The sequence below is a fragment of the Girardinichthys multiradiatus genome, chromosome 1, assembly GCF_021462225.1.
Source record: "Girardinichthys multiradiatus isolate DD_20200921_A chromosome 1, DD_fGirMul_XY1, whole genome shotgun sequence".
NCBI lineage: Eukaryota > Metazoa > Chordata > Actinopteri > Cyprinodontiformes > Goodeidae > Girardinichthys > Girardinichthys multiradiatus.
The window spans coordinates 47495221-47507981 of NC_061794.1; the positions used below are offsets into that span (position 1 = coordinate 47495221).

General features: G+C 43.2%; 1 protein-coding gene across 1 annotated transcript; it reads left to right on the forward strand.

Annotated features, from left to right (window-relative positions):
• Nucleotides 1-1570: 1570 nt before the first annotated feature.
• LOC124875406 (ADP-ribosylation factor-like protein 8A) lies at nt 1571-12508 on the forward strand. Its single transcript, XM_047377552.1, has 7 exons — nt 1571-1979; nt 4837-4917; nt 4990-5063; nt 7272-7365; nt 7572-7639; nt 7736-7806; nt 11227-12508. Exons 1-7 carry the CDS (start codon nt 1857-1859, stop codon nt 11277-11279), a joined length of 564 nt encoding a protein of 187 aa, XP_047233508.1. The 5' UTR covers nt 1571-1856; the 3' UTR covers nt 11280-12508.
• Nucleotides 12509-12761: the final 253 nt, after the last annotated feature.

Below are 12761 nucleotides of genomic sequence, written 5' to 3' on the forward strand. Positions count from 1 at the left end.
TTGAATAAATAACTGAATCTGACTGAACTGTTCAATGATTAGGATTAATTGGAATGTATGAACCTGACTGTTGTGAAGAGCCTTGAGACGACATGTGTTGTGAATTGGCACTATATAAATAAACTGAATTGAATTGAATTGAATAGAAGTCTTCACATCACTGCACATGCCACCTACTGTCAGTGGTGAGCAAGCTCTGCAGTGGTGGTATCATACTTGTTTAGCAGAATGTCTACTATTGTCAGAACTATTCACTACTTTCCTTTATTCCCTCTGCTAGGAACCTGTTGAATATGGACAATTCCTAAAGGGTTTTTGTTTTTGTTGGTTGTTGTTTGTGTTTATCTTTTCTGCAGCTTCTTCTTTCTAGTTGAATCTCTCAGCTGGAGGTTCTTGATGATCCAGAAACTGTTCTTCCAGCTGTAGTATTGCCAGCAGAAATTTCCTTCATGTGAGACCATTTTGGTGCAAGAGGATAATGTCCGCAGCTTTTCTTTGGAGGTAACCATTGCTAACAGTCAGTCAGTCAGTGAGTCATTTTGTACCGCTTATTCCATAGTGGGTCGCAGGGAAGCTAGTGCCTATCTCCAGCAGTCTATGGGCGAGAGGTGGGGTCACCCTGGACAGGTCGCCAGTCCATCGCACCATTGCTAACACTGGACAATTATTTCAACACATCCGTCCGCCTTTTATACCCATTAGTCTGCTGATTAGATCGATGACCTGAAGTTAGCTGGTCAGTTTGGTTCAACACACAGTTGTTAGCACAGTTACCTTGCAGCAACACAGTCCTTGGTACAAATCCTGGTAATTCTGCATGGAGTCTGCATGTTCTCCCTGTGCATGTGTGGGTTCTCTCCAGGCACTCTGGCTTCCTCACACAGAAAAAAAAAACATGACTGTTAGGTTAACTGCTCTGTTTAAATTGCCCTAGGGTCTGTATGTGTGCATGGATGTTTGTCTCGTGTGTCTCTGTTTTGTCTTGTGATGAACTGGACTCCTGTCTACTGAGTACCAACCTCCTGCACAATGATCACTGGAGATAGGCACCAGCTGCCCAGTGACCCTGCAAGCGGGTACAGATGATGGATGGATCACACAACTCCAAACCCTATAATACTAGTATTTTAAATGTTACTAACCTGGTACATGAAATGTTTTCAATGATGTACTGCTAACACACACTGATGTGAAGTATCACTGCAGTATCTATTAGTGCTTAACCTTGATGGTCATAACTGTACATGGAAAAAATAGGGAATATCGAAAGCATGTAAGGAACCGACAGAGGTCAGTGTAGAACCCGTCATATTTTTTGCCTCCTCTTTATTCTGCTTTCCTCTGCCTTCTGTACCAACCCCACCCAAACCGGAAGCAGTCCCGACGTTTTTAACCGTTTTTTTAAAACCACCAGACAGGCGAAATAGTGATCAAAATATAAAATAAACAGTATATTATGATTATTTAAATTTATTTTATTATATAGACAGCAATTTACCAGTATAGACGTTGTATTTCATTGCAGGTTTTGACATGATTTATTTTTATTTGTGTTTTATTTTGAAGGACACCACCGGATGTAATTGGGTATATTGTTTCTTCCTTGTAGGTGCTAGCAGGAAAAGGCGCAGCTAGTAAACAGCTGAAGAAAGGCTGTCGGTGAGGTTTAAAGCTGTGAAACACCGAGCTAACAGAGCTTCTGTGTTAATGTGAGGGTTTCTGGCTCTGTGGTTCTCCCTGTTACCGTCTGCGGGTATCTCAGCGGCTCTCAGCGGCAGAGAAAGCGGAGCGTCGGGCCGGCAGTCAGTTAGCAGCTAACCGAGCAGCAGAGCAGCTCTACCGGACGGAGCGCAGAGATGATCGCGCTGATCAACAAACTCCTGGACTGGTTCAAGGCTCTGTTCTGGAAGGAGGAGATGGAGCTGACCCTGGTGGGGTTGCAGTACTCCGGGAAGACCACCTTTGTTAATGTGATAGCGGTGAGTGTTGGTGGATGTGGCTGCTTCCATTGTTGTCCTGCAGCGGTGAGGTCAGCTGGAGGCAGGCAGGGTGGGATTTATCAGGTCAGATACTGCAGGCAGGTTCATCCAGAGTTAACTCCACCTTCAGACAGAACAGATCTGTTCAATCTACCTTACTGCTTCCACTGAATTTAAAGAGGAACGACCTCAAGTGATGTCAAAGAAGCATCTGGGAAAGGTTAAAAGGCCATCTGGAGTCCATCATTCTGTTGCTTTCAGCACAGATGATGCATGTTTCAGGTCGTAAGTCAGGATTTCTTTCCTCTGAAAGTACTATAATTTCACAATTCACATCCAAGCCGTATTACTGCCAGACCTGTGGAATCGCGAAATAATTTAGTAGAACCGGTCTGACAACATGAAGTAGTCAAAAACATCTCAAAAAGAAACGCATCATGCTTCCATGTAAAGAAACAGATTGGAATAAAACCACTGGCATTTATCAGTCTAGAATGGGTTACAAAGGCCCCAGAGAACCGCTGTGAGACCCATCAGTGGAGCTCATTGATCACTCCTTCAGGAGGTCACAGAACAACCCAAATATCTATAGGTATCACTACCTCAGTTAAGGTCAGAGTTCATAATTCAACAATAAGAAAGCGAGACTAGGCAAAAAATGGCCTCCATGGGAGAGGTCCAAAGTCAGAACCACCATTGACCCCAAAAAACACAAAGGCCCGTCTCCAATTTGCCAAAAAAACAAACGGATGGGTGCCAAGGCTTCTGAGAAGATATTCTGTAGACTGATGAAACAATCATGGACCTTTTCAGAACTCGAGAGTCACGTTACATCGGAGCATCGTACCGACGGTGAGACATGATCATGCTAGTGTGATAGTCTGGGGCTGCTCTGCTTCATCAGGACCTGGACTTGATGGAACCGTGAATTCTGCTCTCCTGCAGAAAAACAATTCTGCAGAGCAGAGTGGATCAAAATTCCTCAACTTTTTAAGGATCTGAAACGTTTTAGTGCGACAGAGAAGCAAATACTGGAAATCTGTAGCAGTTTCACAACCAAGTTCAAACAGAACTTCACAGTCGTGTTGGAGACATCATACAACAGATGAAAAGCAGAAATCAATAACACCCTCCACAAGGAAGGGAAGAAGGAAAACATAATTTTGAAAGAAGCTGGCTGTTTAGAATTATGTTTTCAACCATATTAATGGAAAGTTAAGTGGAAGGACAAAAACCCACAAACCAGAGCTTCATTTTCTACCGCACATAGATGCATTCAGGACATGGGCTACAACTGCCACAGTGTGTTAAGTCCCTCATGATGTCAGAAGCGTCTTACCTGCACTAAAAGAAAAAAGGACTGGGATGTTGTTCTGTTGTCCAACGTTTTCTTTTCGAGTTACAAATTCAGTTTTTTTTTTTTTCATTTTATTTGGACTTCAAAGTCCCAGAAGCTGAGTGGAGAGGCCAAGAATGCAAGCTGTTTGAGATCCACCGTGAAGTTTGGTTAGCCAGTGATGATGTCAGGGGCCATGTCATCTGCTGCTCTTGGTCCACTGGGTTTTAGATCAGGTCCAAAGTCTGTTCAGTCTATCCTGAACGTTCTTAATATCAGTATAACATTTAGGGAGTCCGTGTCCTAACCGCAGCCTGGGAGGTTGAACATCTGCTCCTCCCACTGGAACATGAACAGCCAGCCAATGAGAGAGGCCTGAAGGTCAGCGACAGGAGATTAACAGCCTAAAAATAAGATGGAAAACTAAGAAAAACATGGATTTTCGTAGATTAAAGGGAGAAAGAAGAGATTGTGTGTTTGTGATTAACTGCTGGTAACAATTAGCCTAGAGAGCCAGTTTAAAGCTGTTTATTTCCTACATTAGCTGCTTTGCATCAACACAAACCTGGTTTATCTTATAAGCTTAGGAGCGATTTTCTGCCTGAATGATCTACAGCTCAAGGTTAAAGGTTAAACAACATCCATCCATCTATTTATTGTCTTCCATCTGATCCAGCAAGGACACCAGGTCCAGGATTCATAGGTATTCCCAGGCTGGGACGGATTTACATTCCCTCCAGTGAGCTATATGTTTGCTCCAGTAGGAGGTGCCCAGACGACCAGTCAGAACATTCTGGACCTTCTCAGCTAAATGTTTTTGATGAAGATGAGGAGGAGCAGCTGTAATCTGAACTCGTTTCAGATGATGGAGATCAAACTGGTTTAGGGCTGCCGCTAACGATTATTTTAGTAATGGAGGATTCTGTCGATTATTCTGACGATTGATCAGATAAATTCTGCAGAGTTTTCATTGAACTACTGAAGCGTATTTTATGAATAACAGATAAAAGAAAAAAAATGCAAGAACACAAATAATTTCTTTTTTAAAACCAGAATCAACTTTGTATTGCCTGAAATGCAGGAACACAGCATGACTGTAGTGTAAACCTGCACAACGAAGGTTTCGTCTGCAGCTGAAACAAAATGTTCTAACATGAACCCGTCAGAACATCCTCCCGTTCTGGTGGACCACCATAGCTAGCTGCCTCAGCAGTCTGTGAACAAGGTGAAGCTGAAGTTCTGCAGCATGAGGAGTTTCTGGATGGAGCAGATTTACAGAAGGCTTTTAATCCTAAATAACAAATGTATATAATTTGTACAGTTTGGGGTTAAATAGTGCTCTGATTAGATTCTTTCAGCAGATGGACGTTCCAGAATCTGTTTACTGAAGTTAACGATGACTCGATTAATAAACTAGCTGACGATTGTTTTAATAATTGGTTGATCGGCCCTAAATCGGCCCAATTGTTTCAGCCCTAAACCCGTTGATAACTTCTAGCTGAAAATGTGTTTGTGTTTCAGTCGGGTCAGTTCAGTGAAGACATGATCCCTACAGTGGGATTCAACATGAGGAAGATTACCAAGGGCAACGTCACCATCAAGGTTGGTAGTTTGAGTCCCTCGCCTTCCTCTGCCGTTGTCGTTTCCTCTCATCGTTTCTGTCTGTGTCTCCAGCTGTGGGACATCGGCGGCCAGCCGCGCTTCAGGAGCATGTGGGAGCGTTACTGTCGAGGCGTCAGCGCCATTGTGTAAGTGATGTGATGAAGCGGGTCAGTGTGTCATTTCTCCTGAATCCAAACAGAACCAGACCTATGAGAGACGCGAATAAGACCAGAAAGACTGAGAACTGTCACACAGAACCACTTCTAAAAAAACTCTGTTCTGATGTTTGGACACCAAAGATAAACCGGCACAAAGATGGAAGAAATCTGTTCTGGGGTCAGAGACAAACAATCTGATCTTCTGGGTTTTATTTGTACTGCCAGACTTCACTCAAACCAGTTAGATGCAAAATAATTCATTTATTAATACTTCATTTCATTTGTACAACATTTTAAGATCAAAACTTTCATCTTTAATCCAGAAGTTTGTTGGATCCTGGTCCAATTCGATCTTATCTGCATGGGTTGGCTCATTCCAGTACGGTACTGCTGTCCTTCAGTGAAATGGGAACAAGAGAAGAAGAACTGGAATAAACCTCAGGCTCAGACTCTCTGTGTGCCAGTTTGACCAGTTCAGCTCCACAATGCAGGATGTCATTTCGCAGCCAATATTAATCACACCAGAGTAAAAATGTCAATTTTTGTGATAAAATTAGTGCATTTTCTAACAACATAGAGTAGATATATTGTCCATCCATTCGTCTCCCTCATATCGTCATCCCAATCCACCCATTTATCCCTCCATCATCTAACCTTCCTGCCCGTGTGTCAGTCCGTATTCTCATCCCTATCTGTCCTGATCAGAATCTGTCCATTTGACAATATCTTAATCCAACTGTCCATCTGTCTATGTCATAATTTAAAGACCCCTCTGTCCCTCCATAGTCTAACAACCCCTCAGTCATCCATCCATCTTCTAATCCTAATCGAACCATCCTTTCATACATATCCTAATCCTAATCTGTCCTTCCATGCGTATCCTAATCCAATCATTCTTTCTATCCAAATCCTGACCCTGTCATCTTTATCCTAATCCTAATCTGTCCATCTGCCCTAATCCTAATCTAACCGTCTGTCCTTCCTGATCCTAATCCTAATCTGTCCTTCCTTTCGTATCCTAATCCAATCATTCTTTCTATCCAAATCCTGACACTGTCATCTTTATCCTAATCCTAATCTGTCCATCTGCCCTAATCCTAATCTAACCATCTGTCCTTCCTAATCCTAATCTGTCCATCTGCCCTAATCCTAATCTAACCGTCTGTCCTTCCTGATCCTAATCCTAATTTGTCCTTCCATGCGAATCCTAATCCAATCATTCTTTCTATCCAAATCCTGACCCTGTCATCTTTATCCTAATCCTAATCTGTCCATCTGCCCTAATCCTAATCTAACCATCTGTCCTTCCTAATCCTAATCTGTCCATCTGCCCTAATTCTAATCTAACCGTCTGTCCTTCCTGATCCTAATCCTAATCTGTCCTTTCATGCGTATCCTAATCCAATCAGTCTTTCTGTCCAAATCCTGATCCTGTCATCTTTATCCTAATCCTAATCTGGTTTCCTGCATCCTAATCCAGCAATCCCTCTGATTGTGGAGAAGAAATGTGGGAGAAGTTGTGTTTCAGTGGATTTCTGGATATTTACTGAAATGCCTTGAAGGGTTTGCTAATTTTATTCCCCAGTAAAACCTAAATAAATCCAACTGGTTGATGTTTGGTTCCAGGGAGGGAACACTGGATCTGAACTGAACCTTGAACCTTGAACCGGTAATACCATTCTACAGGGTTCTCTCCAAACATCAGTAGAACGTTACTTTTCTCTGAAAATCATCACATCTGATTTCAAACGGCTAATATGGAAATAAATTATCCTGACTATGGAACTTGTTGTTACCGATGGAAACTGACTGAGCGACGAGGAGTTAAACCAGGCTCCTCTAAGACACGAGAGGAAAGATCTTCAGCCACTTTTATTCCAAACATCTTCATCTTCACAGCTGAGGACAGAAATAAGAGTTTCTTTAGAGGAGCAGGAGCTGAGAGGTTGTCTGATGCAGAGCTTCCTCCGGAAATTAAACGGTGATATGATGAGAAGATAAATTAACAATGTTTTAATTAGCTATAGCAGCAGGTGTGGAGTTCTGGTGCTGATTTATGGTTCTGATCTTCAGTTAAAGTGTAGAAAATGTTTTTCAGATTTATGTCAGCATAGAAAGCGTGTAAAATAAGCACTGACAGATTTCATTCTCTCTAAAATTCCCCAGACTGAGTAGTTGTTTTTTTTCCTGCTGCAGGTACATGGTGGATGCAGCAGACCCAGAGAAGATCGAAGCCTCCAAGAACGAACTGCACAACCTGCTGGATAAACCACAGCTGCAGGGGATTCCTGTAAGAACAGAAAACACAACCGATTCTGAGCAGAACTGAAAATATCCGAGTTAACTCCAGATCAGTTAAATGTTTAGGAACCAGAAACAAACACTGACTACAGCAGCTGCTCTTCCTCTCTAGTTCTCCTATACCAGGCCTCCTTCAGGAGGAGGATCAACCTGAGGTTACAAACTGATGATTACAGTCCTCATCTGTGTCCTCAGGTTCTGGTTCTGGGCAATAAAAGGGATCTGGTTGGAGCTCTGGATGAGAAGGAGCTGATAGAGAGGATGTAAGTGGATCTCCAGAGGTTGGATTGTAGCTGCAGAATCTTGTGCCCAGATGTTTGACGCAGTGTTTTGAGTTGTTTCTCTTTATTTGTTTTCAGGAACCTGTCGGCCATCCAGGACAGAGAGATCTGCTGCTACTCTATCTCCTGCAAGGAGAAAGACAACATCGGTGCATGACACACACACCTCTCACACACTGTTGGGTCACAAAGGGACAGAACATCTCCTGAAACCTTCTAGGGGAAGTTATTCTGGGGATTTTTGAAAATAGAAAACTTTCCATGAGGATAACAGAAATTTATAGTAATTAACTGGGAATCAATCAAGGAAAATACATTTAAACCCTTTGTCATAGACAGACGTCCATCTGATATTTGCATCAAATATTTCTAGCCAGTAGTCCAAGGGGGCGTGGCCTCTGTAGTCCAAGGGGGCGTGGTCTCAGTACCCCTGCAGTAAGCAGCGTGAGTGAAAAGTGGCAGATATACTTGGGTGAACTTCGATTAAATTTGGTTGTTTTAGTCAAGATGATACTAGAACATGATCTACAAACAATATTCAAGAAGTTCTGTGCAGGACCAACCTGTTTTATTTATTGTTTGTTCCCATAAATACTTATCAATTGGGGTTATTTCCCGGTGATTGGGGTTAATTCCCGGTTAATTCCTGGTGATTGGGGTTAATTCCCGGTGATTGGGGTTAATTCCCGGTGATTGGGGTTAATTCCCGGTTAATTCCTGGTGATTGGGTTTAATTCCTGGTGATTGGGGTTAATTCCTGGTGATTGGGGTTAATTCCTGGTGATTGGGGTTAATTCCCGGTTAATTCCTGGTGATTGGGGTTAATTCACGGTGATTGGGGTTAATTCACGGTTAATTCCTGGTGATTGGGGTTAATTCCCGGTTAATTCCTGGTGATTGGGGTTAATTCCCGGTGATTGGGGTTAATTCCCGGTGATTGGGGTTAATTCCGGGTTAATTCCTGGTGATTGGGGTTAATTCCCGGTTAATTCCCGGTGATTGGGGTTAATTCCCGGTTAATTCCTGGTGATTGGGGTTAATTCCTGGTGATTGCGGTTAATTCCCGGTTAATTCCTGGTGATTGGGGTTAATTCCCGGTTAATTCCTGGTGATTGGGGTTAATTAACGGTGATTGCGGTGAATTCCGGGTGATTGGGGTTAATTCCCAGTTAATTCCTGGTGATTGGGGTTAATTCCCGGTTCATTCCCGGTGATTGGGGTTAATTCCCGGTTAATTCCCGGTGATTGCGGTTAATTCCCGGTTAATTCCTGGTGATTGGGGTTAATTCCCGGTTAATTCCTGGTGATTGCGGTTAATTCCCGGTTAATTCCTGGTGATTGGGGTTAATTCCCGGTGATTGGGGTTAATTCCCGGTTAATTCCTGGTGATTGGGGTTAATTAACGGTGATTGCGGTTAATTCCCGGTGATTGGGGTTAATTCCCAGTTAATTCCTGGTGATTGGGGTTAATTCCCGGTGATTGGGGTTAATTCCCGGTTAATTCCCGGTGATTGGGGTTAATTCCCGGTTAATTCCTGGTGATTGGGGTTAATTCTCGGTGATTGGGGTTAATTCTCGGTGATTGCGGTTAATTCCCGGTTAATTCCTGGTGATTGGGGATAATTCCCAGTGATTGCGGTTAATTCCCGGTTAATTCCTGGTGATTGGGGTTAATTAACGGTGATTGCGGTTAATTCCCGGTGATTGGGGTTAATTCCCAGTTAATTCCTGGTGATTGGGGTTAATTCCCGGTGATTGGGGTTAATTCCCGGTTAATTCCCGGTGATTGGGGTTAATTCCCGGTTAATTCCTGGTGATTGGGGTTAATTCTCGGTGATTGGGGTTAATTCTCGGTGATTGCGGTTAATTCCCGGTTAATTCCTGGTGATTGGGGATAATTCCCAGTGATTGCGGTTAATTCCCGGTTAATTCCTGGTGATTGGGGTTAATTCCCGGTTAATTCCTGGTGATTGGGGTTAATTCCCGGTTAATTCCCGGTGATTGCGGTTAATTCCCGGTAAATTCCTGGTGATTGGGGATAATTCCCAGTGATTGCGGTTAATTCCCGGTTAATTCCTGGTGATTGGGGTTAATTCCCGGTTAATTCCTGGTGATTGGGGTTAGTTCCCGGTTAATTCCTGGTGATTGGGGTTAATTCCCGGTGATTGCGGTTAATTCCCGGTTAATTCCTGGTGATTGGGGTTAATTCCCGGTGATTGGGGTTAATTCCCGGTTAATTCCCGGTGGTTGGGGTTAATTCCCGGTGATTGCGGTTAATTTCCGGTTAATTCCTGGTGATTGGGGTTAATTCCCGGTGATTGGGGTTAATTCCCGGTGATTGCGGTTAATTCCCGGTTAATTCCTGGTGATTGGGGTTAATTCCCGGTTAATTCCCGGTGATTGCGGTTAATTCCCGGTTAATTCCCGGTGATTGCGGTTAATTCCCGGTTAATTCCTGGTGATTGGGGTTAATTCCCGGTTAATTCCCGGTGATTGGGGTTAATTCCCGGTTAATTCCCAGTGATTGCGGTTAATTCCCGGTTAATTCCTGGTGATTGGGGTTAATTCCCGGTTAATTCCCGGTGATTGCGGTTAATTCCCGGTTAATTCCTGGTGATTGGGGATAATTCCCAGTGATTGCGGTTAATTCCCGGTTAATTCCTGGTGATTGCGGTTAATTCCCGGTTAATTCCTGGTGATTGGGGTTAATTCCCGGTTAATTCCTGGTGATCGGGGTTAATTCCCGGTTAATTCCTGGTGATTGGGGATAATTCCCAGTGATTGCGGTTAATTCCCGGCTAATTCCTGGTGATTGCGGTTAATTCCCGGTTAATTCCTGGTGATTGGGGTTAATTCCCGGTTAATTCCTGGTGATTGGGGTTAATTCCCGGTGATTGCGGTTAATTCCCGGTTAATTCCTGGTGATTGGGGTTAATTCCCGGTTAATTCCTGGTGATTGGGGTTAATTCCCGGTGATTGGGGTTAATTCCCGGTGATTGGGGTTAATTCCCGGTTAATTCCCGGTGATTGGGGTTAATTCCCGGTGATTGGGGTTAATTCCCGGTTAATTCCTGGTGATTGGGGTTAATTCCCGGTGATTGGGGTTAATTCCCGGTGATTGGTGTTAATTCCCGGTTAATTCCCGGTGATTGGGGTTAATTCCCGGTGATTGGGGTTAATTCCCGGTTAATTCCCGGTGATTGGGGTTAATTCCCGATGATTGGGGTTAATTCCCGGTTAATTCCCGGTTAATTCCTGGTGATTGCGGTTAATTCCCGGTTAATTCCTGGTTAATTCCTGGTGATTGGGGTTAATTCCCGGTTAATTCCCGGTTAATTCCTGGTTAATTCCTGGTGATTGGGGTTAATTCCCGGTGATTGCGGTTAATTCCCGGTTAATTCCTGGTGATTGGGGTTAATTCCCGGTTAATTCCTGGTGATTGGGGTTAATTCCCGGTTAATTCCCGGTGATTGGGGTTAATTCCCGGTTAATTCCTGGTGATTGGGGTTAATTCCCGGTTAATTCCCAGTGATTGGGGTTATGCTGATGCTCTCTCTCTGCCTTTGCAGACATCACTCTCCAGTGGCTGATCCAACACTCCAGGACTAAGAGGAGTTCCTGAGAAACGATGCGACCCAAACAGAACAAGCCACGCCCACCAGACCGCCCTGCTCCTCCTCCCCCTCCCTCCCTCCCTCCTTCCTGTCTTCACCTAAACACCACTTCACCTCATCTCCACAGCTCCATGTGCCCTGATCCCACCCTGCGATGATTCATGTTGAGGTTCCAAACATTCCTGGTTTTATCCCAGGAAAATATGCTGCTGTTTTTCAGCATTAAAGGATTTTTTAAAAAACTTTAAAGCAAATCCAGAATCAACTATTTCAGCCTCGTTTTAATGGTAGCGGGACAAAACGATACCGATGTTTATCTGTGAAAGCCTTTAAATCTGCTGCTGAAGACAAGCAGTTTGAGAAGCTTCCATCCAGCTTCTGAACAATTGATCGTCTCACCTGGAGTCTGTCTCATCTCTGAGCTTTTAACAACACAGAGATGCCTCACTCTGAGTGCATAATCAGTGCTGAAATCACGGTTAAGAATTGACAGAAAGAATGCCGTTACGGATCTGTGGAAACACCAGCACACTAACACAGCACAGACCTGCTGATGTTTTTATCACGAAGCAGCAGATTTCAGAAAGAATTCCCTGGAAATTTAAGGTTTTTAATTAGTCAGTTTATAGAGTTTCAGAGCAGAATCTGGTATATGTGAAAATAATCCGAACCCAGCAGCAGTTCCTCAAACCGAACTCCAGAGAGGCGTTACCGATGATCGTCCTCCCCTCCCTGTTTTCCTCCTCCCTCTCTACCTCCACATCCTTCATCCCTCCATTCTTCCTAGGAATCCCTTCCTCCGTCTGTCTCCTGCTCGTCCTCCTCTGGACATCTGTCCTTTTCTTTCTGCTTCTCTGATGTTTTGTCGCCTCGCCGTCTCTTCCTCCCGCTAAGCGAGGGATTAAAACCTTTTTCTTATTGCACTGTTGTTTTTGGTTTTGTAAGATATTAATAATAAGAATAATTTTAATAATCTAATTGTGACCTAACCCTGATGTGTGGTACTTTACCTGAAGGCCATTGTAATTGTTTCTGTCTGTAATTAGATTTTTATTCATGTTTGTTTTATATTGTTTTTTTATTGTTTTATGATTTGTCTAACCGGAGTTCAGTGTTTCTTATTGGACCAGCGGTGTCATGTGATCTCATGGAACATCTGCATCATGTTGAACTAAATGAAGCTTGTAATCACGTGTAAAATTTTTAATTTAAACTCTGATTATAAGACTAAACCTCTGTTTTGTTTGTTTAAGCTCATTTATTTCTTCCCCATCTCCAAGCTGTCTGCATCCTGTTTTGGACACGAGGAAATTGAGATGACACGAGCTTAATAAAAATATTTAAAAACATTTTCAATGTTAAAGGAGAAAAAAGTAAGTCATTGCTGAGAAAATGTATTCTGAACCAAAACAAAGATGTTCCTGATGAAACTGAGTCTTCAGTTGGATCCAAATCCGACCCTCTACCCAGTAGTTTGGTAAACACCAACA

Excerpts from the sequence above, each read along its gene's own strand:
- LOC124875406 (XM_047377552.1), top strand. The coding sequence starts at position 1,857 with ATGATCGCGCTGATCAACAAACTCCTGGACTGGTTCAAGGCTCTGTTC. Across the intron at positions 4,918-4,989 it reads AGGGCAACGTCACCATCAAG|CTGTGGGACATCGGCGGCCA; the intron begins GTTGGTAGTTTG and ends CTGTGTCTCCAG. Across the intron at positions 7,807-11,226 it reads CAAGGAGAAAGACAACATCG|ACATCACTCTCCAGTGGCTG; the intron begins GTGCATGACACA and ends CTGCCTTTGCAG.